Source organism: Hemibagrus wyckioides, linkage group LG01, assembly GCF_019097595.1.
Source record: "Hemibagrus wyckioides isolate EC202008001 linkage group LG01, SWU_Hwy_1.0, whole genome shotgun sequence".
Lineage (NCBI taxonomy): Eukaryota > Metazoa > Chordata > Actinopteri > Siluriformes > Bagridae > Hemibagrus > Hemibagrus wyckioides.
Genome location: NC_080710.1, coordinates 18,167,675 through 18,192,509, shown reverse-complemented (window position 1 = coordinate 18,192,509; position 24,835 = coordinate 18,167,675). Strand labels below are relative to the sequence as shown.

Below are 24,835 nucleotides of genomic sequence, written 5' to 3'. Positions count from 1 at the left end.
GTGAAGAGGAGAGAGGGGTCAGTTGTAACCATGCTCAATTGTAACTCTATCACTTGCTTCAATTAGCAACAGTGGCATTACTCACTGATTATTTACAGCATCATCCAGTGTGACTTACAGTTCATCACATTTTTTATATAATGGAGCATTTGAGATTAAGTGCCTGGAATTTGAACTCACTGCCTTCAGAACAGTAGTCTAACACCTTAACCACTGAGCTACCACATCATCACATACTCACTAAGATCATCTGTCTGCCAGAAAAGAACAGTGACGGTGAAATAATAACAGCTCTCCTGTAAAAAAGTTTAATTTTGACGTATGAATGTAATATGGGGAACATTTTGAATTGTGCATTATTTTTTATGCAAATGAAAATTTCAAAACCAACCTTAGCATGACTGACAGTGATATGGTGGTAAGCTAGCATATCAGATTTCAAAGATAGTTGACAGTGTGGAGACAATTGTAAACTTTGAGTATACTTTATTGTACACCACTCAAACAATACAGACGAGTCAGTGGTGTCAGAGCAAGAGGAGACATTTTTTACTCAATGCCTTAAAAGTTAGAAGACTTATGGATACAGTTCTGGCTCTGTAAGCACTAAGCACATGAAGGTGCATCAGCATACAGCATTCACTCGGATTGATCGGTGATTCAGCCTAATTTGCAAATAAATCAATTTCAATTGTTGTAATATATGGATTTTTTCAAACCAATACAACGATTCAGGCTATTTGCCAAAAATATTAAAAAGTATCAAGTTACATGAAAAATGCTATCCGTCATAGAAAACAACTGTTAAAACTAACCCCAATACCCCCTACTTCACCAATAACAGTGTATAACTATATAGTTATAGGTTATATATAGTTATATAAGTTATAACTATAAAGTCAAATGTAGTTTCCTGAGAGACAAGACATTTATGAAAAAAATCTGGGGCTTTGGCAGATGACACGTGGTTTGGTCTCGAGGTGTCTGTTTTTCTGGAAACTTGTACACTTCTCCAAATGCAGGGTAGAATTTTCTGGACATAACAGAACTTTTCATTCTTACAACAAGGCCCAAAAATGTGTCATAGTATTAAATATTTTGATATAAACAAATAAAGTGTCCCTCTCGACTCCGGGTTGTACTTGTAAGCCTAATTCAAAAGAGAAATCCATGCACCTGGCAACCCTAGCGCCGTTTCAGCATCATCTCGATGCGCACGCGTCTGAATAGACCACGCACTTATCACGTATTAATGAATCGCTCAAGCAATCCATGTAGTGTTAACAGCGCATTAAAAACCTTCTGAGCTTGCAGATAGAGGAATGTAAGTGATGGTTATAGAGCCTGAAATGGACAAGTAGGAGTCGCATGTTTCGAGTTGCTGTCGTTTTGTCCATTAGGCGGCAGTATGTAACTATTCCGTGGTGAAATGGTACAGAAGAAGAAGTGTAGTAAAAACGTGAATTCTTCATCAACACAAACCACACGCTTGGGAGTCATGAGCTGCTTGTGGATGGGAAACGTAAGTGTCTTCTGAATGAGATTGAGTATGGCTTAACAACTGACTATAACAATAACAACATTTTAGAAATATACATCTGAGAACTTGTTTGTGAATAATTTGATCCTGAAGTGAAAGATGAAATTGACATCAGCATTATGCATTACTATTGCAGTTTTCTAAAGAGAAGTTGTAGTACAGATAACTAGATGTTACTCATTTCCCTGCTGTAATATCCAAGGCTTTACTGTATGGTCTTGTCTTCTCTTTACTTATTTTAAAAGGTTGATCCTTACATGGATGAAAAATTTGTCACCCGTGCATTTGCCACCATGGGAGAGCTTGTGGTCAGTGTGAAAATTGTTCGAAACAAAACGAACAGGTACGTTTACAAATTACACACACTGTCCTGACTCAAGTATAAAACTAATTGTCCTCTTTTCATGTGTTTTTCTCTTTTAAATGTGGACCATATTTCATTGGATGAATACACAAAATTTCATTATGTGCGTTGGTGTTTGAATTGTAGGTCTTCTGTTGGTTATTGCTTTGTGGAGCTGGCAGATGAAGCTTCTGCAGAGAGATGTCTCCGAAAAGTAAACGGGAAACTTCTACCTAGATCCATGCCGGTAGTTCACCTACCCTCCTCTATATCTCTAGATAAAGCACTGTTATGCTGAAAGTATGTGAACATCTTGTCACAGCCAAGCCATTTATCATATCAGAACCTTAGGCATTAATATGGTATTATCCCACTTTGGTGCTGTAACAGCATTCACTCTTTTGAGAAGGCTTTCTGATAGATCTTGAGGATTTGTGCTTTTTAAGCTATGGGAGCATTAGTGAGGATTGAGCTAGGGGGCCCAAAGGTGTTCAGTGGGGTTGAGGTCGGAGCTCTTCATACCATCCCGGGCAATCCATGTTTTCTGGATATAGCTTTGTGCGCAGGGGCAACATCATTCTTGAACTATGACCTGACCAAGGGTTTGTACTTGGTACCTTAGTTCTAGTGTGGAGATATCTTAATGCCGCAGCACACAAAGCTATTCTGGACAATTTTGTGCTGGAAATTTCAGGCAACAGTTTAGTGAAGGCACACAAATGGTTGATCAGGAGTCCACATACTTTATGTGTAATATTTGCTTTGTAACAGCTAATTAAATAGCATAGGTGTTCTAAAATGTCAATAATAATTAGCCTAATTGTTCTTCAGTTGTTCATCACGTACCTTATATGTGCTCCTTCCTCTGGATGCAGACCGTATGTACAGCTTGAAAATGTTTAAGACTTGAGTGATTTATGTTTATGGGCAAATTACAGTTTAATCAAACCTAATTTAAGGTACTCATTCCACATTTCTAGATATTCAGTTCAGACAGCTTGATGACTTGAATTATGTTTGTCAAAATATGCCTGAGGTTATTAGGTGCTAAGCCTTTCGTCAATATTTGCTAGCAAGCAAGTGGAACTGTAATCATGAGCAAACATTTGGACAAAAATGTTGTGTGTAAGAGAATAAAATGTCTTACCTTGTAGCAAGAAAATTGTTTGCTTATGATAATTGAGTGACTACATGGCTGGTGCGTCTTCTACAGTCATGTTGGCACACACCTTTTGATTTTCCCAAAGGGTCCTTTATTTTTAACAGCATCAGTAGTGTTCTGTCTTTATTTTTCTTTTCTTGATTTTTTGATTATTTAAAAACATTATTCTTTTATTCCAATCAGCTGTACAAATGCAGCTAACTTTTTTCCTGTTTATATATATATTTTTTATATCATTGAATGACCCCTATTGGGAATATTTTGCATATACTTTCTAAGAAGGAAACTGAGCGCTAGTACTGCACACCAGCCCTGAAGCTTTGCCTAAGGGTTAAACAGTGGGAGTCTGACAAGACTTCTAACTCAGTTTTCAGTTCAACACTTCTTGGATTTGAACTCATTTGTCTAATGCTGTAATGTATGCTGATGCACAATTCTTAAGGTTGTCGGTTATGATAAAACAAAAAGATTCCTTAAATCCTTATCTTTTTCAATGAACATAAATATCCCTTCAGTCAAACTGATACTATGCACACAGTATGTCATTATTATGGATATGTAAAACATCTTTAGGGTTTTGCAAATACGATCAACAACTACCCCTTATTTCTGTTACCTGTGGCTCTTTTGAAGTTAAATGCATAAAACACTTTTCTCGTTGGTCATCTTATACTGGGCACTCATGATTTTGTCTTGAAAATTCATCTGTGTATGCTTTAAATTGCTTGTTTTCTTCCTCAGCCCAGAAGATTCAAGCTAAAAACAGCAACTACTGGGAAACAAGGAGATAACAGGTAGACATTGATTTCCTTTCCTTTTATTTACTTGCTCTGCACACAGTAAATAGTATCTCGAAAAACATGATGTTACATGATGTCCTCGAAACAAATTTTTTTTACACAATAGCACTTTTGTAGTTAAGATTTACACCATCTGGAGCATCTTACTAAGAGAATCAGAAGGGTTACGGTCACTGTCATCTTGTAAGCCAGATGTCTAGAGATTATTTGCTAGAGACTTTGCTACTTTTCTTAACTACACATGAGCCAAAGTCTTTTAGCCTGTGGCAAAATATCTGAGGCTGAGACTAGTGTTATTGCATTTGCATACTGTGCAGACTTGCAGACGTGTGGTGTCGATGTTATTGTTGCAGAAACGAGAGTGGGTATTATGATGGCTCTCAGCCATATACATGTGACAACAGCCAGTACAGTGATTTCAACTCCTCTCAGTCCTATACATCTTACCACAGTCAGTACTATCAGCAATGTCCTAACTACTACTCAAGCTGGGGATATGATCAAAGTACGGGCCAGAGTTCATATAACTGCTATCAGGTAGGATCCTCCAGGATCACCTCTTCCTGGATGAATTAATGTAAATACATTTTAATTTACTCTATAAATACTTGAAAGTTACCAGCTGTTTGCATAAGCTAATATATTAATACGTAATGATATTTTCCAGCAGGCTTATGAAGACACAAGTGTGGATGATGGGCTTGAAGGTAAGTGCTCTTCATCAGTTGTGCCAAATTACTCATCTCTTTAAATACTGATGATATTCTTTCTTTCCTTCAGATCCCAGTTTAGGCTTGGATGTGGTAGAAGCCAACAGACAGTTCATGAAGGACAGCGAGGAGCTCTATGATGCCCTTATAGACTGCCATTGGCCTGCTTTTGAATTTCCTGACTCTCCTGTATACCCTTCTGACTCTCCTGAATACCCTCCTGAATACTCGTAGAATGAATAGAGAGACTGTGTCCTCTGGTGTGACAGAAGCCTAATGTGGTCCCTTCAGAAGACCCTGAGGTGTGAGAATGAAGCTGTTTTATGCAGTCTCCTCAGATATGGGAGTGAGTTTAAACAGTATATCTGAAACATAAGGATATATCTTGGACTTTTGTGCAGTTCTTGAAAGGATGCAATCCACAGAAGCTGTTCTGTTTCATTCTCTTTCAGGTTGTTTTATTTTTTTTTTAATGGACAAGCTGTATGACCAGGTCACACTAAATTATTTTAACATCTTGAAGTTCTTTTCTTTGCTATGAATCAATCTCCTGGCACAGTCAGTTCATGTGAGGTGCAGGGTTTGGTTGGGGTTAATAATAATAATAATAATAATAATAATAATGAACCTCCATATATTGGTATGGTGGTGAGTGCATTATTGTCATGTTAGTGCATTGTTGCTGGTGTTCACCCCAACTGTCTTTTGCACTGTCATTATTCCCATTATTGTAAACAGTAAGAACTGTTCTGTTCTATTGGTGTTCCTATTGAAAATATCTCAAAAGAATGTTTTTTTTTTTTTTGTAAGTAATAGATTTTCATCATTGTGATGAAGACTGCTCTGTCTGTTTTCTTCTCCATTTTCCATTTTTTTGTCCATTTTCCTCTGCAGTAAATAATCACTTGTTTATTCCCCACAGTTGATTTAACTTGCAACGTGATCATTTATCATTATGGTGAGCAGCTGATTAACTGAAGACATTGGTTTGGTGTCTGTCGGTGATTTTAGATAGCTAGCAAGTTTTTCTTCCTTTGATGCTTAGATCATGCTGATATTCTAGCAGAAATCAAACACCATAATCTACTCTTATATTCTAAGACTTGTTTTGAAACCTATGTCTGTACATATATTTTTTTAGATGGGCAAGTGTATGATAAAGGTTTGCTATTGAGATTTTATATAAGCAAAAGTGGGTGAGTTTGAAGTGAAGGTCAGACAGATATGCTGCTGACTTGTTAAAAAAGAACAAATTTCAAATTGGGGTTTATAATGTATATTATATATTTTATAATGTATATATTTAAATGGCTTCAAACCAGCATATCTCTGTTGTCCAGCTCTGGGATATTATGAAATTATAATTATTATGCTAATATGTGATTGGATAATTTTCTTATAAGTGAACCAGTCCATGCAGGTTCTGCATACGTTTTATGATAACTGACTTCGACTGGACAATTGTTCTTTATTACTGTGAGAAAAAGAAAAACATCTTTTTACATTTTCTCTTCCTGGAAGTCATGCTAAAAGCTTAAAAACACACTATTGTCACTGATCATTTGTAAAGAATATAAAATGTGTGTGTATGTGTGTGTGTATATATATATATATATATATATACACACACACTATATTGCCAAAAGTATTCGCTCACCTGCCTTGACTCGCATATGAACTTAAGTGACATCCCATTCCTAATCCATAGGGTTCAATATGACGTCGGTCCACCCTTTGCAGCTATAACAGCTTCAACTCTTCTGGGAAGGCTGTCCACAAGGTTTAGGAGTGTGTTTATGGGAATTTCTGACCATTCTTCCAGAAGCGCATTTGTGAGGTCACACACTGATGTTGGACGAGAAGGCCTGGCTCTCAGTCTCCGCTCTAATTCATCCCAAAGGTGTTCTATCGGGTTGAGGTCAGGACTCTGTGCAGGCCAGTCAAGTTCCTCCACACCAGACTCTGTCATCCATGTCTTTATGGACATTGCTTTGTGCACTGGTGCACAGTCATGTTGGAAGAGGAAGGGGCCAGCTCCAAACTGTTCCCACAAAGTTGGGAGCATGGAATCGTCCGAAATGTCTTGGTATGCTGAAGCATTCAGAGTTCCTTTCACTGGAACTAAGGGGCCAAGCCCAGCTCCTGAAAAACAACCCCACACCATAATCCCCCCTCCACCAAACTTTACACTTGGCACAATGCAGTCAGACAAGTACTGTTCTCCTGGCAACCGCCAAACCCAGACTCGTCCATCAGATTGCCAGATGGAGAAGCGCGATTCGTCACTCCAGAGAACGCGTCTCCACTGCTCTAGAGTCCAGTGGCGGCGTGCTTTACACCACTGCATCTGACGCTTTGCATTGCACTTGGTGATGTATGGCTTGGATGCAGCTGCTTGGCCGTGGAAACCCATTCCATGAAGCTCTCTGCGCACTGTTCTTGAGCTAATCTGAAGGCCACATGAAGTTTGGAGGTCTGTAGCGATTGACTCTGCAGAAAGTTGGCGACCTCTTCGCACTATGCGCCTCAGCATCCTCTGACCCCGCTCCGTCAGTTTACGTGGCCTACCACTTCGTGGCTGAGTTGCTGTCATTCCCAAACACTTCCACGTTCTTATAATACAGCTGACAGTTGACTGTGGAATATTTAGGAGCGAGGAAATTTCACGAATGGATTTGTTGCACAGGTGGCATCCTATCACAGTTCCACGCTGGAATTCACTGAGCTCCTGAGAGCGACCCATTCTTTCACAAATGTTTGTAAAAACAGCCTGCATGCCTAGGTGCTTGATTTTATACACCTGTGGCCATGGAAGTGATTGGAACACCTGATTCTGATTATTTGGATGGGTGAGCGAATACTTTTGGCAATATAGTGTATATATAATATATATAATATACATACTGCATGTATATATACACCAGATACTTTCTTTTGACTACCAAAACCAAATGATGTATAATATTGAAAATGTCTTGGTATGTACTGACTCTCCTTTTGCAGCACCACACACAACATGGAATTTGGATAAAAGTGCTAACAGCACAATTACACATTTCTCTAGTAGTTAATCTTAATTGGCTCTAGCTAGTCAGTTACCTTAGGCATGCAAGGGGTATTTGAAAAAGCAGTGTGTATATGTGATGACTCACACATTCCTCAGACATGTGTTCATGGTGAGCTTGGAAGTACTGTAAATGTCTCAAATTCATCCACATTTGTGACAGATATAAAAAGGAAATGTCCCACATTCCCAATATCTATTCCAAATAATAGTTTGTTAGATACTGTGGGAGTCATTTTTAAGTCTAGAATGTATTTTTGGTTTGTGTTTGTACGAAAAGATAAAAATGAGAAGAACATGAGTAGTATCAGACACCACCTCTGTTTATTGACCACCTCTGTTTAATGGTTTAACAATGTAAGGTTTAACACGGCAAGAGGGACAAGAGGTTTGGGTACGTTTCTTAACCCTGTATAAGGACTGAACGGCCTGTGTAGAGTTAGTGACCGTTTTAGCAGCCTCAGTCTGGCAGGCCTTTTCAGAAGTGGATGGAATTTGGACTGCAGAATTAACTTTGGCACGGCCAGAGTTGGAGATGTGGTCGAGGCCGTCTTGTCCAGTCGTAGAAGTGTTGGTACCTCGAGAAGGCTGGAATTTGGCCTTGAGAAAAATTGTGTTGCATTGAAAGACATCAGGGGAGGATTGGGTTAAAGCTAGGAGAAGAGATACATGAAATAGCTGTAGATATGACAGTTTAATAAAAAATAGCCATAAATTTAGAATTAATTAACAGAAGGAAGAGAGTTGGCCCTGAGACTTACCCATGTTGTCTTCCATGCTCAAATGAGCTGTTTGACAAAAGTAAGCTGGAAAAACCCCACTGATAAGGCTAAAGGCACCCATTTTTTTTATATGGTTGACCTTAAAATTTGATTATAATGGAAATTGGAAGTGTTAAAAAGTAAAAGATAATGGTGTCCGGAAAAAGACCTAAAATTCTAAAAAGAAAAACAGAGAACTATGTATTGGCATGATTAGGGATGTTCATTAGGGCAGGTCAATTCTTGTAAACAGTGCTGTTTGCAATAAACTTTGTATCTGCATTCATCCAGTCTGCATGATTCATCTACTTCGGTTCGAGTCTTGTTCAGCTGAGCTAGTCAAGTCAACGTGGAGTTGGAGTCAGAAATAGCAAAGTGTTCGAGGATTAGCATTATATAAAATATTAACATTAGATAAAATATTTTTCCACATTGTTTTGGTGACCCAGAGGTGATTTGGAACACAGCACAGCGGAGCCCTGGGCCTGGGACCTGTGGTCGAGGCTGCCACCAATGGACCAGACACCTTTCACCTTTGTCCTAGATGGCCAGGTGTCTGATACTACTCGTTTGATGTCTCATTTTTATCTTTTCATACAAACACAAACCAAAAATACTTTCAAATACATTCTAGATATTTTAGGCTTGAAAATTACTCCCACAGCAAATAACCTGGAGCTAAGGTACTGGCAGCTACTCTGCTGACATCCTGCTTTGTGAAATACAATTCAGTCGGACAACAGAAGTATTTAGAATCTATTTTGCCAATTTTTACTTACTGCTTAACAGATATTTGAGTGGTTTTGGACATGTAATTTTAGTAATTAAGCTGTGTGAATTAATCCACATTCATCAATGTATTCATGCCTTTAGACTTAAGTGAAAGATTTCTGGCCTTTTATTACTCAGTTCGTCTATTTCAGCATCTTGTTTGAATGTTACCAAGAATAATAAATAAATTTATAATTGGTTACTTAAATGAATTGCTTTAAACTGTAGCATATTTAAATACTGTAGTTTAATGTATTTAAGTTTAAGGAGGTGATTATTCACCTATTTAAATCTGTGTTAAAAAATGTCATTCAGAGGCCTTATTTACAAAGGTTGTGCACACACCAATCTGTACATATATTGGCCTTCAAAAATTACAGTGCAATCTGATCATTATATGGATATACACATATTCCATTAATAGTTTTTCAATTTGTTATTCTGAAGTCTGGCCTGAGTGTGTGTAAATTTGAGCATACAGTTTTAGGAACCTGATTATTGCTATATTTGCAGTTATACTATAGTAAAAATATGCTATTGTAAGTAGATTCATATAAGAATAACAATAAATATACAAACTAACACTGATAATCACAATTGCACATGAAGTAACTGTGTGTGGGGCAGTGGTGGCTCAAGTGGTTAAGGCTCTGGGTCGTTGACTGGAAGATCAGGGGTTCAAGCCCCAGCACCGCCAAGTTGCCACTGTTGGGCCCTTGAGCAAGGCCCTTAACCCTCTCTGCTCCAGGGGTGCTGTATCATGGCTGACCCTGCGCTCTGACCCCAACCTCCAAGGATGGATATGCGAAGAAAGAATTTCACTGTGCTGTAATGTATATGTGACAAATAAAGGCTGTTTCATTGTTTCATTTCATTGTGTACTCAAATATAGGTAATGGGCTTTAGTGTTCTAAATTTTATAAATGTAACATTTAAATAAAGGACTAGTGAGTGGGAGCTTAAATCACCTAAATAAGCACAAGTTCAAATTTGTACTCATTTCTGTACAACTACGAATCAGTGCCATTGTATGTATGCATGTATGCACAGAGTGAGATTAATCAAAACAAACAGTTGTGTAGGTTTGTATACTGATCAGGCATAACATTATGACCAATTATTTAACCTGTTGAGGTGTGGACTCCACTAGATCCCTGAAGGTGTGCTGTGGTATCTGGCACCAAGATGTTAACAGCAGATCCTTTAATTCCTGTAAGTTGCGAGGTGGGGCCTCCATGGATCAGACTTGTTTGTCCAGCACATCCCACAGATGCTCGATTGGATTGAGATCTGAGGAATTTGGAAGCCAAGTCAACACCACAAACTCATGTTGTGCTCAACAAACCATTCCTGAACCATTTTTGCTTTGTGTCACGGTGCATTATCCTGCTGAAAGAGGCCACAGCCATCAGGGAATACATTTCCATGAAAGAGTGTACATGGTCTGCAACAATACTTAGGTAGGTGGTACATGGCAATGTAACATCCACGTGGATGGCAGGACCCAAGGTGTCCCAGCAGAACATTGTCCAAAGCATGACACTGCCTCCACCAGCTTGCCTTCTTCCCATAGTGCATCCTGGTGCCATGTGTTATCCTGGTAAGTGATGCACACGCACACACCCGGCCATCCACATGATGAAAAAGGAACATTTATTGGAGGTGTAAAACACTGATTAGAAATGTTTCTATGCAATGTTGATAAACAGGGACCCAGAATTTAAGTATGTCATCATTGCTGACAAATCATAACTGTGAATTTCTTACTAAGGAAAGAACAAGTCATGCTTCTCAGTATGGGTGGTGACAGTTTGGGGTGGTGACACACCAGCCTAGCAGCACATGAAAACACTGTCTTTATAAACTGGCACAAAAGTTTAAGAGCACCAATTTTAGTATGTCAGGGATTTTATAAGTCTAGAGACACACATTTGAGACAATACACCTATGAAAAAATGGCTGTAGCTGGAAGTGGTGTTAAACAAGTTTCCATTGTTGCAGCTCATCCAAACACATGATTTTATCTAAATGTGTTTGGCTTATTTGGCCAAACATAGCTCATTGGACACCACACTACATACAGGCCTAGAGACATTAGTTTCTAGATACGCTACATACAGGCCTAGAGACATTAGTTTCTAGATACACTTTATTGCCAAAGGTTTTGACCTCTTCCTGTTCCAACATGACTGCACACAAAGCAAGGTCCATAAAGACATGGATGAAAAACAACACCTGAATTCAGTGATTTGAAGGGGTGTCCCAAAACCTTTGCCAATATAGTGTAGTTTCACATACATTTTTATTTATCCTCTTGGATCTAATTAGAGAACTGGTGACATGGCAGGTTTGTTTGTTTGTGTGTGTGTGTGTGTGTGTGTGTGTGTGTGTGTGTGTGTTTTCATATCAGTTTACAGACAGAAAATTCACGATGAAAACAGCATTTTTTAAGAAGACGGGAAGAAGTGTTATTCTTATTATAAGCTCAAAACTGTCTTATCTCCTCAAAGTCGATGGCGCTAGGCTTAGGGTCAAAAATGATAACAGCACGAAATAAAATTTAACCACTTAATTGTCTTATTTGTAGCAAGAAACAAATTAACTGTTGATTGTGTAGGTTACAAATTTTAGCATATCACTGGACTATGGTGGGCCAGATCTAGAACAGAAGGCTATACCGTAATCTATTTTGCTCTGGGTAGTCATGTGATTGTAGCTGGAATCATATGAAAGTCATGGGACACACACACACACACAAACACAATGCAGTAAAATCGGTGCTATTAGTATTCACGCACTTACATGAGCTGAAAGGATGGAAGATATAACACTGTAACTGTTTATTTCCAATGAAGAGTACTGTCAAGAGTCAAGCTGTATCGTAAAATATACACATATATACATATATCCTAAAATACGAGAAATATATCTTAATGATAGGATTACAGGTGGCAAATTGTAAGTTATTATTTACACATCTTTTTTCTAAAATTTTAATCTGATATATTTAGGGCAATAAAGACGCTAAGTGAATGAACAAACAAACAAATAAAGAAATAAATGAGAAAGAAAGAAAAAACACAAGGGTCTTTTGTGTGCTTTTCTACAGGAACCCCCCCCCCTTTCGGTTTGTAACACATGCCGGATTAAATGGGAGCGGCTTGAGGCGCGCGCGCGGGCTGCTGGGTCTCCACAGCAACATCGAGAAACGACGGAAAACTGTGCTACATCGACGCACCGTGAGTAAACCGTTTATCATCGGTGGCTTTATTAAACCCTTCATAACTCGCATTTACGCCTCACTGCTATATTTTCGCTGGAAGAGTCCAGAATCTTGGCCCAGCCGGTAGTATGAATCGTATGTAAACATTAGCCTGTCCGCCCCGCACCACATGAGCGCTATTCAGGGGAAGCGGATGTGTACAGTTAGCATCATCAGCCCTGTTATAAACATCCAAGCGTTTATAATTGAACACCAAATAACACCTGTAATAAATATCACACAGCACAGACACAAACATTTACATTCGCTGCTGTTTTATTGACTGCTAACAAACAGAAAAAAAATGCGTATTTGACAGGTTTGAAGCTAACGACAGTTTCCTAGCTCACATCAACTCTATAAGTAAACAACATTTACAAGAGGCAAAGCCTTGAACCTTTGACCCAGGCAAAGCACCATTTAAAAGGTTCAAAGTAGACTAGAGGTAATGTTGTTTATTGCTCCTACTGAAACCCAGTGTGGAGGTTCTAGAGTTCCGGCCGCACTTTGCTGCTGTGTCCCAAAGCATCAGTAAGCCAGCGATTAGTAAAAAGATGTAAAGTACACCAGAACTACATTAGGAGGAAGACGGAAAGCTCTTTTATGAGAATATGAGCAGACCGCGATCATTTTCATTACCCTGGATTCCATTAAGCGGCAGGTTCAACAGAAAGTTGTTTACGTGTTTAGGTTTGCGATAAATTTATGAGGCTAACGCTGTTAATAAGCAGCTACAGTTGAAGCTCCCAGTCTAGCACCATTAAAAAGTGCAAGTCATTACACACTTTTCTCGAAGCACATTTCCCAATAATTTCACTCAGTACTGTTTGGCCTTACTCTTCCACACCCTGTATACAATCATGATAAATAATCAGACTATCCGATGTCACCAGGAAGAGGATGGCTTCTCATTTTACTGTGGTTCCTCATAAGGTTTCTTTCTTCTTCATGTCATCTCAAAGGAGTTTTTCCTCCAGGTTTAGAGACTTTTATATATATGTATGTATGTATATATATATATATATATATATATATATATATATATATATATATATATATATATATATATATATATATATATATATAAATATATATATATATAAATATATATAGGATATATATCATATATATATATATATATATATATATATATATATATATATAGGATATATATCATATATATCATATATATATATATAGGATATATATCATATATATATATATATATATATATAGGAGCGCAAGTTAAAGCTGGATATCTGAACATTTCTACTAGATCAGGTGTCAGTATACAGAATGCAAGCATGCCTGACATTATGCACAAGGGAACAGCTGACATCCCTTCCTTTTCTTCATGTGTTATTGGGGTATAATAATAGTAATAATTGTGATAATTCTCTTCTGCAGGGCTCTGTGTTGTATTTCCACCATGTCGTCCGGAAAGATGGGGCTGTATCGCTCGCAGCCGCGAGACTTCAGCAATCTGTTTCAAACATGCAGCTCTAATATTCAGAAAATAACACACAACAGTAAGTGTTCTATGTAGGAACATTTTGTGCCACAGTCAATATTTCAACAAGAAGCAGCCATTTAACTTTTTTTTTTAAATGCCTTTCAGTACTCTGATTATTATAACTATTATATTAATCATCCACATAAAGGAATAGGTTTACCGCTTAAACTATTATTCTGTCTCTCACATCCCTGATTTTCATCATTTCTTTTACTCAGCAGGAAAAAAACAAGATTCGATTTTCAATATAATCATAACTAAGAAAAATACTTGGAATTCTCTGTTACTTGATTTTTTTTTTTTTTTTAAATCTTGATTGTAGTCCATTTGTTTTTGTGCATTTTCTTCTGTCTTTTGTGTTTAGCCGGCCAAATCAAATCCATGCTGTTCCAGCTTGGGAGCAGACCAGACACTCCTGAACTCCAGGACAGACTGTGAGTCATACCTGTTATTGTTTCTAGTACGTTCATCTATCACCCTTTTTTAATGCCCTTCTGAATCCTTGATCTGTCCTCCTAGACATATTATCCTGCACAGAGCAATTTTATAAAGCATTTTCTGCCAAAAGAAAAATGCAAGAAGGACAGTGAGTCTACTTATCAAATCAAATGTATATCCAGGACTTTTCAAATCAGATGTATATCCATAGACTCTGTAAAGTTAATAAATGAATTACGTAATTAATCCTCAATTATCTGGGTATGTGGGCTAATTTATTTGCCAATTCATAGTGGTGTTGAAATAAAACATAGTTATTAAAAGAGCTGATTTCCTGATTTCTTATTTTTTTATTTTTTAAAGTTTTCTTTTAGCTTTTGTAACAGTCTTGTGACAGATCTTTGTGGTTCTCAGGCAGCAGATGCAGCATTACACAAATCAGCTAGCCAAAGAGACCAACAAGCACCTGAAAGAACTGGGTGCTTTACCCCTACCTCAGTCTCCTTCAGAACAGGTGAGCCCAATTTCGCAAAAGAAAGATGTATTCAACCCAAGAGTTGTTAAACACATTAAGGTTTTTCACACAGCGCCAGCTGAGGATCCAGAAAGATCGGCTGATGAATGACTTCTCAGCAGCCCTCAACAACTTCCAGGTGGTGCAACGTCGAGCAGCTGAGAGGGAGCGAGAGTCTGTGGACAGGGCTCGAGCTGGCTCACGCTTCCTGGTATGATGCAGTGGAACACACAAACCATGTTCTGTCTTTTAGAGCAATAGAATTGTAGCAAAAAGCTTTTTTCTAGGTTGTGTACTCATTGTATTCTTAGTCTGTGTAATAAATGTGCATACTTGTATGTAAAATGTAATTAACAAACCTATAAATTTAAGGTTTCTCTTAATATTTTCTGTCTCTATTTTTATAGGAGGAAAGCAACCAAGATGAGCAACTTGTGACGTTTGAAAAGTAGGTGAACTTATCATTTCTCTGGCTGTAAACCATGTAGTCACATGCCAAAATGATGTTGCATAATAGGCAAGTTATTCCATCAGTAATAAGGAGCAAACTGTGCAAGAGAATTAAAGAATGGAGGGCCAGTATCGGGATAGCAGTAGCAGTATCTGGATATCTGCGCTCTGATCTTGTAGGAATGAAGACTCTGGGCCGTTCCAGAGTCAGGTTGAAGAGGAGCCCATCACAGAAGAGGACTTGGAGTTGATCAAGGAGAGGGAGACCAACATCCGACAACTGGAGGTGACAATTGGGATTATCATTATCAGACCCTCAGACTGCACAACTGGCATACAGTGTTCAATTCAATTTTTTTTATTGCAAGTTCTCATTTTATTCTAGGCTTGTAAAACTGCTGATCTGTTTTGTTTGCAGATATGTAGAAGGTCTTTAATGTTGGTCAAATTAAAGATGAGACCTCAGTGAGTTACAATAATTTTAGATTTTGAAAAACAAATGAAAAGTGAAAAAAAAATTATTTCTTGCAACACTGATGCACAAATATTTTGGATACCACTTTACCTTCATGTTGTTAAAAAACAACATCAGAAATGACCAAATTTATGTTAACTTGTTAACTAGATCTAGGGTTACAAACAAACTTACATACATATACATATGTATATATATATATATATATATATATATATATATATATATGTATATATATATATATATATATATATATATATATATATATATATATATATATATATATATATATATATATATTAGGAACACTTCTTTCTACGGTGTGTGTGTGGATAGCCCAGAAGATCAGCAGTTGCTGAAATACTCAAACCGTCTCAAAGTTGCAGCGACTCAACAATCACTGAACTCACATTTTTTTCCCAGTCTGATGCTTGAGGTCATGATGCTGACTATGAGTATGCTATTCATTTCTTAATAATGTATATTTGTAATTAATTAGCTGCAGTATTGATTCAGTGCCATCTTCAAGTGGACAAGAGAAATGATTATATTTGTTCCTCATTTACTTTGTGTCTCATACTCTTTGTGTTGTTTATAATATCAGTATATAAGGGGTATGGTGGTCTGCTATATTATGATGCAGAAGTCTTTTGCTCATCAGTCATTCCTGGCTACTAATATTATACTACCGTTAAATAAATCAAAGTATAAACTACACATGTCCGTCATCCTGTGTTGTGCCTTGGCTTGGCCGTAAGGTAAACTATTGTTTTGATGTTGATGTGTGTTAGCTGAAGACAAATTACTATTTCAAGGCACACCTTCCCCCCATTCTTTATCCATACAAATTTAAGCACAAATAACTACAAATATGAAAAGAACAGTGAAATAAAACTGTAGTACAGCAAAATAAGGGAAAAAGCAAACAGTTCTCAAAAGTGAAAAGCAAAGAAATCAGTGTTGTGAAAAAAAGGCAACAAGTGTGGCAGGAAAATAGTGTCTCAGATCCTTAGTTTTTAATCAGTATCTGAATATTTTGCTACTCAATGAGGCCTCATATGCTGTTTGTTTTTTTGTTTTTTTCAGCTTAACTAAAGAACTAAAATTGACCGTATACATTTCAGGTCCCAAGGATCAGTTGTTTTACTCTAGACTAATAGAAGTATACCTGAACTAATTTATTATAAATATCATTGAATGTCTCAATTATGATATCTTAAATGTTTTTAAGGAAAAAAAAAAAATCTGACTGTTACTGTTATTGCAGGCAGATATTATGGACGTGAACCAGATTTTTAAAGATTTGGCAGTTATGATTCATGACCAAGGCGATATAATAGGTGGGTATACCTATCAGTTGTGTGTGGCATGCAGTCTTTAATCAATCTGCACTCTTCTGCTATTCATGTCTGTGGTCATGTCACACACAGATAGCATAGAGACTAATGTGGAGAGCGCTGAGGTGCATGTGGAGCGCGGGACTGAGCAACTGCAGCGTGCAGCCTACTACCAGGTACAACAATGTTGTTTTAACATTTGCCTAACCTTATTTTATTGCAATAGCACAGTATGCATCATCAACAGATTGTCTGTCTCTCTTTGTTCTCGCCAGAGAAAATCCCGCAAGAGAATGTGCATTCTGGCTTTAGTGCTGTCCTTGGTGGTCACTATCTTCGCCATTATTATTTGGCGAGCTGTGAAATAAGGTGACATCACACATTTGTATCTGGTGCACTTTAAGATATCTAGTGGTGACCGGCTGCTGAGTGTTTGGTTTGTGTATGGAAAGGAACGGCAAATAAATTGCTTTTATTATTTAAAATATTCAAATGTAAACAAAATATTGACAGCATCCTGCATGTCCAGTATTGCTTTTTTACATCTTTATAGGGCAAGTTGAGTCTTGTGCATTTTCCAAGTATTATGCAAAATAGTAAGAGACAGGTGACAGTTCACTGACGGTGGATTTGGTGAGCAAACATGAAGTTGATTAAAAGTGAATGAAACATTTGTTTCATTTGATAGAATTACAATTTGATTGAAACTGGAGGTTTTATAAAACACGAGCCATATTTTATTACTTTATCATTTGGAATAGGCTGTTTTGTTACTTTAATGTAAGTAATAAAAATGTCTATTTAAATGATAAAATAGTGCAGAGATGCAGAGAAAGGTTCAGAGGTGCAGGGAAAAAAAAGAATTACTGCTCAGCTCGTACTTTTCATTAGCTATTATATATTGTTTTGTTGATCTTTATCAAAAAACATAATAATATTCAATAGTTGACCAACATATAAATGGTAGATATGGCTAATGGTTTTAAGAATTGTCACTGATCAGATTACTTTATCATCTAGACTGTTTTTCACTTTTATTTTCAGCTAAATAATATTTATTTTTGTTCAGCCTGTACATGCATTATTACAGTTATATAAATTATTATTATTATTATTATTATTTGTTTCTTTAACTCTTCTTACAATAGCAAGGTGTGGCAGGATGATACATGTTGAGAAATGCTTACATGGCAAATTCTCCCTTCATGTTTGGTCTCATACAATGGTGGTGTTGTATGTATAAAAATGATCATTACCCCAGTGTAGATGTACAAAGTACCAAATTAAAGCTAACAGTCTGTTCTTTTAATGTCATTCATGGTTTCATTTTAAATCCAGTGTGCTGGGGTACAGAATTAACAACAAATCTGTGTCATTCTCCTGATGTAAATTGCTCTAATGAAGGTGTAGCACATATTGTACAGGTAGTTACTAATATTCTCTTTTGTCTCTGAAAGCATATTGTAAATTTCGAAAGTGGCTCAGTGATTTTTTTTTTTTTTTTTGTATAATAATGTTATTGTTGTCTTAAAGAAAATGCATTTTTCAGCAAAATGTATGTAACACTGGTGGTACAAAACGTATATGTCATTGGTGGCTGCCATTCATATGATGAAGCCGCTGTGGGGCGTTCTTTCAAACGATATTGGTAATATATTTATGTATATTTGTGTGCATGTGTGTAAATGAGTGTCTTATCTTTTTCTTCTTTTTTTTTTTATTCAAAATATCAACTCATTAATCTAAGCTCAATAACGTAAATTCTTAACGCTGCTTCAATCATCTGTTGAGATTTGGTTCAACCTGATGATCTGTGAGAAGGTATGTTATTTTAATGTAAAATCTGATCTGTTAACATTAACAATGTTTTTGATTAAGTTTAAGTACCATTATGTGGTATGATCTCGTAACACACACACACACATACACTTGGATTGTAAGTGCAGCTTCTTTTGAAGTTATTTAACATTATCTATATTTAAAATCTTTCACTACCATAATTTCTTTCTCTATAAAAATCTATGTGGTTGGTTATTGCAGTAAACCTTCAGTACCAAAAACTAGTTCAAGCTTTCATCCACATCAGGAGGTATCTCAGTTTACACCTGTCTTTCTGTATATATTAAATAAATGAGAATGTCCATCAAGGTGTTTGGTCTTTTGTACTGCAGTCTCTGTTCTACTTGAAATCGGTGAGCTACATGGACTTTGTAGGATTTGAGCAATGTACATTAGATTTGTGAGTGCAGACATGGATGAATTGATCCGATTCTGCTAAAGTAAGATCAGCGGAATCAGATCAGTTTCACTCACAGTCATTTTCACTAACTGCTTTATCCTGAACAAGGTCATAATCGAACTGGAGTCTATCTTAGGAGCTCTAGGAGTGAGTTGGGAATACGCTCTGAATGGAAGGCCAGTCTGTGAGCATGGTGTACACATTCACACAATTATTCATACAAAGGTGTAGTTTATCTTACACATATTGGCATGATTTTTTGGGAGCTGGAAGAAACCTAGATAACCTAGAAGAAATACATGCTGAAACCAAACTCCACACAGACTCCAGGATCCAATTTGAGAATCTATAGCTATACAGTGAGGGAAAAAATTATTTGATCCCCTGCTGATTTTGTCTGTTTGCCCACTGACAAAGAAATGATCAGTCTGTAATTTTAATGGTAGGTGTATTTGAACAGTGAGAGGCAGAATAACAACAAAAAAAATCCAGAAAAACACATTTCAGAAAAGTTCTACATTGATTTGCATTTTAATGAGTGAAATAAGTATTTGATCCCCTATCAATCAGAAAGATTTCTGGCTCCCAGGTGTCTTTTATACAGGTAATGAACTGAGATTACAGTAGGAGCACTCTCGGAGAGTGCTCTTAATCTCAGCTCGTTACCTGTATGAAAGACACATGTCCAAGGAAGGAAGCAATCAATCAGATTCTAAACTCTCCATCATGGCCAAGACCAAAGAGCTGTCCATGGATGTCAGGGACAAGATTGTAGACCTACACAAGGCTGGAATGAGCTACAAGACCATCGCCAAGCAGCTTGGTAAGAAGGTGACAACAGTTGGTGCGATTATTCCCAAATGGAAGAAACACAAAAGGACTGTCAGTCTTCCTCAGTCTGGGGCTCCATGCAAGATCTCACCTCATGGAGTTTCAATGATCATGAGAACGGTGAGGAATCAGCCCAGAATTACACTGGAGGATTTTGTCAATGATCTCAAGGCAGCTGGGACCATAGTCACCAAGAAAACAATTGGTAACACACTATGCCATGAAAGACTGAAATCCAGTAGTGCCTGCAAGGTCCCTCTGCTATAGAAAGAAAGCACATGTACAGGCTCATCTGAAGTTTGCCAGTGAACATCTGAATGATTCAGAGGAGAACTAGGTGAAAGTGTTGTGGTCAAATGAGACCAAAATCCAGCTCTTTGTCATCAACTCAACTCGCCATGTTTGGAGGAGGAGGAATGCCGCCTATGACTCCAAGAAGACCATCCCACCGTCAAACATGGAAGTGGAAACATTATGCTTTGGGGGTGTTTTTCTGCTAAGGGGACAGGACAACCGCACCGCATCAAAGGGACAATGGACGGAGCCATGTACCGTCAAATCTTGAGTGAGAACCTCCTTCCTTCAGCCAGGGCATTGAAAATGGGTAGTGGATGCAAAGAGGAGTGGGCCCAAATTCCTTGAGATGTGTGCAAACCTGGTGGCCAACTACAAGAAATGTCTGACATCTGTGATTGCCAACAAGGGTTTGCCACCAAGTACTAAGTCATATTTGCAAAGGGGTCAAATACTTATTTCACTCAATAAAATGCAAATCAATGTATAACTTTTCTGAAATGTGTTTTTCTGGATTTTTTTGTTGTTATTCTGCCTCTCACTGTTCAGATAAACCTACCATTAAAATTACAGACTGATCATTTCTTTGTCAGTGGGCAAATGTACAAAATCAGCAGGGGATCAAATAATTTTTTCCCTCACTGTAAGAACGCAATGATGCTATAACTGTGAGTGACAGAGCGCACGAGCAAGTAATGGAGGAGATGGCCTATCTATTGTACCTCTGTAAATGAAGTGAGATATTAATTGTTACAAAACTGGTATTGGACTTTAGCCCAGACTCTCCTTTGTCTGTCCTTGGAGAGAAAGTTGAGATTGCTGAGTATTACAAATACCTGGGAGCCCATATTGACAACAAACCGGACTGGACACTAAATTTAACAGCACTCTACAAGGAAGGACAGAGTAATTTGTATTTTCTGAGGAGGCTCAGGTCCTTCAATGTCTGCAACACCATATTGCGGATGGTCGATGAGTCTGTGGTGTCTAGTGTCATTTTCTATGCAGTGGTCTGTTGGGGAAGTAACATGAAGGTGGCAGAGAGAAATAAACTGGACAAACTAATCAGGAGGGCTGACTCTGTACTTGGCATGGAGCTGGACCCAGTTCATGTTGTTGTTGAGAGAAGAATGCTGTCAAAACTCCATTTAATCCTGGACAACCCTTCTCATCTACTACACTGTGCTGGTTGATCAGAAGAGCACATTCAGCTCGATCACTGCCAAGTGTAGCATGGAGCGCTTTAGGAGATCTTTCATCCCTGTGGCAATTAAACTGTACAATTCTTCCCTTTAAGTGTTGGGACATTTTCATGTGCAATTTCATGTGCAATAAATAATAATGGGTGCTATAGTAATTATAGTCCGTTCATGCACATTACAGTTTCACCATTTTCTATCATGTATAATACAACATTACCATTATCACCTGTTGAAATGATCACCAATTTACAATCCTTGTGTGCAAGATTACAGCTCCACACTATTATTTGTACAGTATTTGTATTTATTTATTCTATTTTACAGTTTATAGGACAGTGTATATATTTCTTTCTCTCTCTCTCTTATATTTTTATTTTTATTAGAGCAACTGTAACATGGCACAGGAATTTCCCCCTGGGATTAATAAAGTTCTTTGAATCTTGAATTGAAAACAAATTGGGAAAAACATGTGGAACTTTTTATTTTAACCACTAGGTGGCATGGGTTATACAGAAATTAGATCGCCATTGTTTATCCAAAGTCTGTACACAGGATTGCAAGGAACCTGGAGCCTATCCCAGGGGACTTTGGGCATGAGGCAGCGGACACCTTAGGATGCTAAGTCATTACAGGACACACACACACACACACACACACACACACAATGAACAACTTACTTATGGAGTAGGAAACAAAGCACAGAGAGAACATGCAAATGTTCCAGAGGTGCCAGTAAAACTTTCTAACCCCCTTCGTAGTCCATATATACAAATATTTTAATGTAAATGTACATTAAAAAAGCATAGTTATTAAATAATTGTAGCCATTCTAAGCCTTGCCAAAATATATTATGATTTCTCAAAGTCAAAGTCAAAGAAGCTTTATTGTCACTTCAACCATATATAGCTGATGCAGTACACAGTGAAGTGAAACAACGTTCCTCCTAGACCAGAGCTGCTACACATAACACAGACAAAGTTCTTTTGCGGACATTAGGACAAAGACCAAGCTGATACATTTTGTGGGTTGCTAGAGAGTATTTTTAAAGACTGCTATTTCAGCAAATTGTGTTTATTCATTTGAATGCTTCTTGAGTGAACACTTCATATGTGTTATAGCTTTATTGATAATATATATTAGATGCATTGCTCTAGCTAGCTTAATTAGCTTTTTGTCTTTGTAATATATCTTCTTATATTTGTTGAAGAGACTGTTATCTAAGCAGTTTGCCCTTTGCATAGAAAATGAGCCTCCTGGAATTCAGAGTCTTTGATAGCCAGAGCTGGTGAGTTTGGAGTGATCCTTGACGTCCTGTAGAGTGCTCCTTGTTCACTTCTCATGCGTCATGTGTGGTATCAATCAGCCAGCCACCACCCCCGCTGCCCTTCACAGCTCAAAGCACGAATAGTCTAATTGCTTAGCCATGGACATCTCTTGTTTGATTCAGTGTGATTAAGAGTGATTTTAATGATGATTAAAGTGGATACCCTGGTTTATTAACGTTAAATCAACTTTATATAAACTAAAGGCTCACACTGTTTGTAGGAGTGTGTGCGGGGTGTGTTTTTGGTGAACATTACTCATCACAATGATGCAAATTAAATGATCTCCCTCTTAGAAATTTCACTACACATAATGTGGATTAGTCTATATTCTTACAATGAAATCATTCCTACTTCTTCTTCTTCTTTCGAATTTTCCTTTCAGGGGTCACCACAGGGAATCGTCTCTCTCCACCTATCCCTATCTTCTGCATCCTCAACACTTGCACCCACTAGCTTCATATCCTCATTTATTACATCCATATACCTCCTCTTTGGCCTTCCTCTTTGCATCCTGCCTGGCAGCTCCATGTCCAACATTCTCCTACCAATATACTCACTCTCCCTCCTCTGAAGATGTCCAAACCATCTTAATCTGGCCTCCCTAACTTTGTCCCCCAAACAGCTCTCCCTCTGATGTACTTGTTCCTAATCCTGTCCAACCTTGTAACTCCCAAAGAGAACCTCAACATCTTCAGCTCTGCTACCTCCAGCTCTGACTCCTGTCTCTTCCTCAGTGACACTGTCTCTCCACTCCAGTCTCACCACTGTCTTGTACACCTTCCCCTTGATTGTCACTGATATTTTTCTATAACAATGAAATCATTCCTGCTGCAGAACATTAATACCAAACTTCACCATTTAAAGCCTACACCATTGTGTAGGTTTTATTCTGAACTGTTAATGCAACTGTTAACCATCTCCAAAAGTCTTCCTGCTCTTCCTCAATATGTTTCACTAATCTCTCATTTTTATGACATTTCATGTAGATTCTGAAATTATGACATATTGTTTGATGTTACTTTGCACTAATTTTGAATTCCTAAATTATACGACAAGGGTGTATGTAACAATATTATCCCAACTTTTAGTAAGTAAATTCCTGTTTATCTTATATGTAACTGGAGGGTAGATGCCAAAAAAATGCCACCTCAACCAAAATTTGAAAATAGCATATATTAGGGTTTATTGCTAGAATTCACACGGATTGCCATTTCTAATAGACAATTCATTAAGTCTGTCCAAAAAGGCTGTCACAAATAGTTCAACATCTTGCAAGTAAATGTTTTTAAAAATCTGACTAGAAGTTAATCAAGGGTGAGTCTCTCATTCAGGCTCCTGTAAATTTTCCCACAACCACAGAGGTGTCTAGCGGGTGCCACTCCACTGTCAGTAATGGGTTTGAATATTTGCTGAGCTGTATGACAAAACAGGACAGATAAAATGTAGCTTTTTTCTGTTTAGAAAGAAAACAGGTATGTTTTCTTTATTTTCAATTTTGTCAGTGTTTTTTACCCTCTCTTACATGTCTTTCATTTCCTCCTTGAACCCTGATTCCCAAATGTGATGCACACTTCACTGATGTGAATAACTGCCAGGCTATAGCTAACATAAAAGAGGATATTAAATGTGTGTGTGTGCATATGTTTGTTTATCAGATGGGGGGGGCATTTTCTACAAAGTGTGTACAGAGATAATGGGACAGTTATTAAAACAGATGTCATTTTTTTATTATTAGCAGTTCTGCTATATTATTGTTTCAAATATTAACTGAGTTTGTTTGAGGCCGTTGCTGAAAGCATTTTAA

General features: G+C 37.5%; 2 protein-coding genes across 6 annotated transcripts; both read left to right on the top strand.

The window, feature by feature from the left end:
• Nucleotides 1-1,180: 1,180 nt before the first annotated feature.
• LOC131355663 (tRNA selenocysteine 1-associated protein 1-like) lies at nt 1,181-9,283 on the top strand. Of its 5 annotated transcripts, none has more exons than XM_058394392.1 (7): nt 1,181-1,522; nt 1,786-1,883; nt 2,031-2,130; nt 3,787-3,839; nt 4,163-4,422; nt 4,516-4,552; nt 4,626-4,727. In XM_058394392.1, exons 1-5 carry the CDS (start codon nt 1,430-1,432, stop codon nt 4,419-4,421), a joined length of 603 nt encoding a protein of 200 aa, XP_058250375.1. In that variant the 5' UTR covers nt 1,181-1,429; the 3' UTR covers nt 4,422; nt 4,516-4,552; nt 4,626-4,727. The 5 variants fall into 5 exon arrangements, with proteins under 5 accessions (XP_058250375.1, XP_058250303.1, XP_058250161.1 ...); XM_058394320.1 differs by having other exon boundaries at nt 4,513-4,552; nt 4,626-4,722; XM_058394178.1 differs by having other exon boundaries at nt 1,186-1,522; nt 4,163-4,382; nt 4,626-9,283.
• A 2,994-nt stretch (nt 9,284-12,277) lies between these two features.
• Nucleotides 12,278-19,287, top strand: stx12l (syntaxin 12, like). Its single transcript, XM_058400962.1, has 10 exons — nt 12,278-12,390; nt 13,821-13,942; nt 14,291-14,360; nt 14,779-14,878; nt 14,952-15,089; nt 15,286-15,326; nt 15,509-15,614; nt 17,071-17,143; nt 17,234-17,316; nt 17,416-19,287. The coding sequence occupies exons 2-10, from the start codon at nt 13,843-13,845 to the stop codon at nt 17,506-17,508; spliced, it is 804 nt and encodes a 267-aa protein (XP_058256945.1). The 5' UTR covers nt 12,278-12,390; nt 13,821-13,842; the 3' UTR covers nt 17,509-19,287.
• The last annotated feature ends 5,548 nt before the right edge of the window (nt 19,288-24,835 follow it).